At 42.2% G+C, this 6,998-nt stretch overlaps 1 protein-coding gene across 1 annotated transcript; it reads right to left on the bottom strand.

Annotated features, from left to right (window-relative positions):
* Positions 1-545: 545 nt before the first annotated feature.
* On the bottom strand, positions 546-1,086 carry LOC137028213 (G0/G1 switch protein 2-like). The gene is made up of 2 exons (XM_067396984.1): positions 1,061-1,086; positions 546-985 (listed from the first exon to the last, which is right to left on the bottom strand). Exon 2 carries the CDS (start codon positions 967-969, stop codon positions 715-717), a length of 255 nt encoding a protein of 84 aa, XP_067253085.1. The 5' UTR covers positions 970-985; positions 1,061-1,086; the 3' UTR covers positions 546-714.
* Between the last annotated feature and the right edge of the window lie 5,912 nt (positions 1,087-6,998).

A 6,998-nucleotide genomic window follows, 5' to 3' on the forward strand; every position in this document is an offset into this window, starting at 1 on the left:
TTATATTTAATTTTTATTTTATGTTTATGACTTAAAAAATACGAAAAATAAAATATCAAATGTTTTCTACTCTCATCTTTCTCCTCTAGATGTCGCACTAGCGCCAGTTTTAACCTTTAAGACTCACCTTTATAGGAAAAAAATTAGATGTGAGGAAAATATGTATTTTAGTGCTTTGTGTACATGCGTTCGCTCGCAAAAGTTTTGCATTCCTTCAAAAAACGTTTGTGTTCACCGGAGAAACGTTGCGTTTGCTCGCAAAACTAAAATGAGGTGGGAGGAAAAACTATTTCAGTGCTTTTGCGAATGGAATACGCAATACTTTTTGAAATATAATTTTTCCTTAAAACTAATGTAGATGTATTTATGTAGTTTTTATTTCGCAACATATTAAGACACTATGTCAATAATGAACTAGGCTTATTACAAAATAAATCTATGTGCTCATGGTTCATGTTCAAAGTCCTTCCTGGGTTTCAGCACGTCCTTTAAGTCAATAAAACGTCACAAACACTATGAAAATAGACTTTATTCAATTATAAAACACTGCAAGTCATTGTGCATCTCTAAATACAAAACATTCCAGAGGTGTTTAAGTCCACATTTGTATGTTATGTAATCACAGATGCTCTGAAACATCCATTCGATGGACCAGACCCTCTCAGACCTGGACTTTGGTGATCATTCCTCCTGCAGGATGGCTCCGGAGGGTCTTTAGGAGGCATGTATCCGGTTAGCAGAGCTTCTGAGCGTGACTTCAGAGAGTTTGAGTTTGTCCTGTCGGGTCATCAGAGAGCTCAGCTCCAGATCATCAGAGGTGAAGGTATGAAAAATCAGATCCAGCAGCCATAAAACTGACCCCAGGACAGCAAGGACTGACCCCACCAGATAGACCTTCAGCATACCACGGCTCGGCTTCTGGCTGAACATCTCTCTGATGAAAGGAACAAGTTCCCTCACAGTCTCCATGATGTCCAGATCCGATCTGTTCAGAGAACACAGTTCAGTTCTTCATCAGAGCACATGAAACATCTGCTGATCAATATGAGTGTTTGCTCACCTGCTGAAGTCTCTGCGCTCGGCTGAATGAGACTGGAACTCTGTTATCCGTCCTTTATACAGCCGATCCAGACTGAGTCCGCCCACAGAGACGTGAGGAACACGATCAGCTGACACACGTCCACATGTTCACTGTGTTTGGGACAAGACTGCTTTATCTGATTTAATGAGTCCACTGGGTCACGAATTCAGCTCTATTCTAGTCTTGGTTCAGCAATATTAAAGAAGGAAAGGTAACAAAGGTAAATACCCTAGCAACCATCTATAATATCCTAGCACCTATCCATAAAACCCTAGAAACACCCTGGCAACCACCCAAAACACTTTAGTTACCACATAGAACACCCTAGCAGCCACTCATAATACCCTAGAAACGCCCTGGCACCCAGATCACTGTAGTTTAATGAGACCACTGGGTCACATATTCTATTCTAAGTAGAACAGCAATATTAAAGAACATAGAACTCCCATGCCCTGAGACATGCCCTGGCAACCACCCTGATCACTTAAGTTTAATGAGACTGCTGGGTCACATATTCTATTCTATTCTATTCTATTCTATTCTATATTATTTGCTTCAAAGAAGGGAAAGTAACATTCCGTAATACCCTAGCACTTAAACATAATACCCTAGAAATGCCCTGGCAACCACCCAGAACACTTTAGTAACCACATAGAACACCCTAGCAACCACTCACAATACCCTAGAAATGCCCTGGCAACCACCCAGAACACTTTAGTAACCACATAGAACACCCTAGCAACCACTCACAATACCCTAGATATGCCCTGGCAACCACCCAGAACACTTTAGTAACCACATAGAACACCCTAGCAACCACTCACAATACCCTAGAAATGCCCTGGCAACCACCCAAAACACTTTAGTTACCACATAGAACACCCTAGCAACCACTCATAATACCCTAGAAACGCCCTGGCAACCACCCATATCACTTTAGTTTAATGAAACCACTGGGTCACATATTCCATTCTATTCTAAGTAGAACAGCAATATTAAAGAACATAGAACTCCCATGCCCTGAGACATGCCCTGGCAACCACCCTGATCACTTAAGTTTAATGAGACTGCTGGGTCACATATTCTATTCTATTCTATTCTATTCTATATTATTTGCTTCAAAGAAGGGAAAGTAACATTCCATAATACCCTAGCACTTAAACATAATACCCTAGAAATGCCCTGGCAACCACCCAGAACACTTTAGTAACCACATAGAACACCCAAGCAACCACTCACAATACCCTAGATATGCCCTGGCAACCACCCAGAACACTTTAGTAACCACATAGAACACCCTAGCAACCACTCATAATACCCTAGAAACGCCATGGCAACCACCCAGATCACTTTAGTTTAATGAAACCACTGGGTCACATATTCCATTCTATTCTAAGTAGAACAGCAATATTAAAGAACATAGAACACTCTAGCAGCCACTCATAATACCCTAGATATGGCCTGGCAACCACCCTGATCACTTAAGTTTAATGAGACTGCTGGGTCACATATTCTATTCTATTCTATTCTATTCTATATTATTTGCTTCAAAGAAGGGAAAGTAACATTCCATAATACCCTAGCACTTAAACATAATACCCTAGAAATGCCCTGGCAACCACCCAGAACACTTTAGTAACCACATAGAACACCCTAGCAACCACTCACAATACCCTAGAAATGCCCTGGCAACCACCCAGAACACTTTAGTAACCACATAGAACACCCTAGCAACCACTCACAATACCCTAGAAACGCCATGGCAACCACCCAGATCACTTTAGTTTAATGAAACCACTGGGTCACATATTCCATTCTATTCTAAGTAGAACAGCAATATTAAAGAACATAGAACACTCTAGCAGCCACTCATAATACCCTAGATATGGCCTGGCAACCACCCTGATCACTTAAGTTTAATGAGACCACTGGGTCACATATTCTATTCTATTCTATTCTATTCTATTCTATTCTATTCTATTTTAAGTAGAACAGCAATATTAAAGAACATAGAACACTCTAGCAACCACTCATAATACCCTAGAAATGCCCTGGCAACCACCCAGAACACTTGAGTAATCCATAAAACACCCTATCAACTCCCTGTCAACCACCTATTATACCCCAGCAATGCCCTGGCAAACACCCATAACAACCTAGTAACATCCCTGCAACTACCAGAACAACCTAGCAATCACATAGAACACCCTAGCAACCACCCACAATACTTTGCAATGCCCTATCGATCACCTAAAGCACCCTTGGATGCACCCATAATACTGTAGCAACCGCACCAAATACCCTAGAAATGCCTTGGAAACCACACACAATACCCTAGCAACACCTGCCAACCACCCAGAATACCTAGCAACCAGATAGCAACATATTAAGAAGCACTCAGAACAACATAGCAATGCCCCGGCAACCACCCTGAACACTAGCCTGTCCAATCACAATTCAGAGTCTGATCTATCCACATGTGTTATTGTGTGCGTGGCGTTTGTTTTTCTCACACTGGTGAGAAACGATAGTCTTAATGAGCATGTGTGGTGTGATTATGAGTTCAGATGTTTAGAACAGAGCTTCTGTCTGAACTCATGAATTATGGTGACGCTCGGAGCATGTGAGTGCGAGTGGCTGGAAATCCCAGAGTGAATGGCGACATTAATCGGATTAGATCCAGAAGAAGAGGAAAACAAGCTGTTCTAGTGATTTCCTGCCTTTCACTGCATATCTGTATTCAAGTCAGTAGTGTTATTGTGATTGGTTACATAATTATCTATTACATGCCCAGCTAATCCAAACACATTAATCTGGTAAAAATAAACCAGATTAGAGATATATTGCATAAATCACTTTGTTGAGCTGCTGTGATGTTTCAGACGTGTGTGAACACGCAGCACTTCAGGAGCAGAAGAGCAGAAGGTCTGAATGCCCTTCCACACAACACACACTCATTCAGAATATACCACAGGAACATCAACACACACACACGTTTGTTTTACTATCCTTGAGGGGACTCTCATAGACATAATGGTTTTCATACTGTACAAAATGTATTCTCTGCTCTTATGTTCACACCGAACGCGTCTGATTATGTTAAGTCAATGTAAACGCGCGTCTAGGTGTCCTGCGGCGCGAATCGGCCGTTGACGCGCGAATGGCGCGGCGCGAATTGAGCGTTCACGCGGCTGACGCGCGAATTGAGCGTCTGACGCCCAAACGCCTGAGTTGAAAAATCTGAACTTTGGCGTAAATTCGCGGCGCGTTAACCAATCAGGGACTCTGCTTTGGTAGTAACGTGTTTATGATGTGATCAGTGGTGAGACCAGAACAAAGATGTCGCTGTGTGTGGCCACCCTGAGCTCTATGATGTGTCATTATATTTTTATCGAGACAGGAATAAAAAGGACCTTGCCTGGAAGAGAATAAGCGAAGAAATCGGACAATCTGGTTAGTTGTAAAACTTTTTGCATGATTTTAGCCGTTGATACTAGCCCACCTTCTAGCTAGCAAAAGTCGGCCGGCATAACCGAGTTAAATTGCCGCTACAGGTTTCCAACTGACGAGATTATGTGTTTATTCAGAGGATCTGTGCAGAAAGAGATGGAAGCCCCTCCCATGACGCGAATTCACGTCTGAACACACTTTGTTTTGACGCGCGAATTTTACGCGCGTCTGAAGCGTCTGACTTCAAAATGTTCAAGCATCCAGCTAGACGCGTCTGGCGCGAATTTTGACGTTCGGTGTGAACGCAGCATTACACTAACCTTACCCATCACAGAAAGCTTCTGCATTTTTACATTTTCAAAAAAATGAATTCTGTATGATTTATAAGCTTGTTTCTTCACGAGGACCAAAAAAAAATATCCCTCAAGACAAAATAGCACCGGATGTTTCATCAGTCACCCACAAGCGAGAGGATCTGGGACGTCGCTCACCAACACCTTCAGTGTGCAGTGCACCGTCAACAGAGCCATGCTGATGCTCGGAGGACCACCTCTCCCACCTACCAGCCCGGGCAGAAAGTGTGGCTATCCACCCATGACATCAGACTAGCCAACAGCTAACTTACTGCCCTTTACGCCACTGGCATGTAGGGCAGCAACAAAAGTCCTCCACTCCTGTCTGTTCAGGTGCCTCGAGTGTGGCTCAGGCTCTTCAACTCTCTTTCTACTGTCCGTCGCCAGGTCTGTCTCTCTTGCGTTTGCCTTCTGGTGTCCAGTGAAGGGCTGTGTAGGAGATATTTGCTGTTTCTCTCCTCAGCACGTATCCAATCCACCTCCATCTTTTTCTCATTCACGAGCAAGGACCACACCACAACCATAAATGTTGGAGAGTTATTTATTAAAGAAAGTTAGGGATGAATAGGGAGAGGATGAAGAAGGGGAAAGGGATGGTAAACGGTTAGGGATGAATAGGGAGAGGATGAAGAGTAATCAGGTTGATCCGGGCATCTAGTGTTGGTGGCCGGGAGACTCAGAGTGGGCATCATCTCTCGAGTGGTTAGCACCCCCCAATACAACCTGGAAGGGAAGAGAACAGGGATGGTAAGGATGGTTGAATGGATGAGAAAGGGAGGGTTCAGGAGAACGAGACAAACAGTACTGCAGGGGGCGGCCCGATATAAGAAGGTTTTGAGAAGTCAGGTGATTGGTTGAGGCGTGGCCCCACTCCCGAACCTCAGTTAACCATTTAACTCCATTAATGATGGTCTCAATGTTGTCTTGATCACACTGAGCAAGCTCATTTGAGATGATGTTTGGCCAGAAAATCCTCAGGATTCTCCTCTAGTTTTTATGTGGAAAACGGAGAGCTTATTCAGGTCACTGTCTGTGGTGTTTATTGGTGCCTTCCTCAAAGTTCGTCAGATTAACCCCGTCACATATACCCTTTGCACTACTGGATTCAGCCTAGTTTTTATGTTTCAAGTCTTATCACCCTCCTGTTTCAGAGCCTGGTCCTGCTGCCACTGATACTAGATGATGGAACAGTATATTCGGTGAAGGAGATCCCAGGTGGCCGCTTGGAATACCTGGGCTACGGGCCGGAGGAGAGGTCTTAGTTAGGGCTGGGTAAACAATATCAGTTTCTCGATTTTAATCGATTCTCATTTTTATGAACCGATATTGATTCTTAAATCCCAAGAATCGATTAGTCTAGTCTGTTTTCAGCTGATGAATGAGCAGAATATGTAGCTCCTCCCATCCAATAAATCACAATAATCTTTGTTTCTTTTGATATGAAGCAAAGTCTCAGATTTCAAATGACGTCCATCTTATTATGAGATTCAGAAAATAAATACCGTTTTGGCGCTGTTTAATGTGGCGTGACAGAACACTTTAGCGCCTCAGTTAAAGAGAAGCATGTGATCATCCTCTCCTCCGCTTTAATACCAGTTACAGCGAAATAAACATGAACATCTGAAGGTATGTTAAAATATACAGTACAACTTACTGAAATCCGTATCATGTCTCGTGTAATCGCTCAATCAGTGCTTCAACCTCGGAAAGACGTCAATAAAACTTAAACAATGTCACGTGACGTCACATTTACCTCAGAAAAACATATTCAGTGACCATAAACTCAGTCAGCTAGAAAAGTGACTCTAGAAAGCAGCGTTCTGATAAATATAGCTATGCACCGTTACATATTCATTATCATTTTCTTCAATATTTAATGCATGTTTTAAATAAATCAGTTATGACAGCCGCGATTTAAATGTTTATATTTAAAAAAACAAACAAAAATGAATTCTAATTCTAAACTTTTTTTATAATAAAAACATTGAGTGTAATTTAAGTGTTTGTATATAAATAAGTTAATTTAACCTTCAATATTATTATAGTAGCACCAGCTGACTCTCATGTGTAGTTTACAGCTTTAGTGGAGAGATTTTTTTCTTCTAGAAAATTTG

This window comes from Chanodichthys erythropterus, chromosome 10 (genome assembly GCF_024489055.1).
Source record: "Chanodichthys erythropterus isolate Z2021 chromosome 10, ASM2448905v1, whole genome shotgun sequence".
NCBI classification, from domain to species: domain Eukaryota; kingdom Metazoa; phylum Chordata; class Actinopteri; order Cypriniformes; family Xenocyprididae; genus Chanodichthys; species Chanodichthys erythropterus.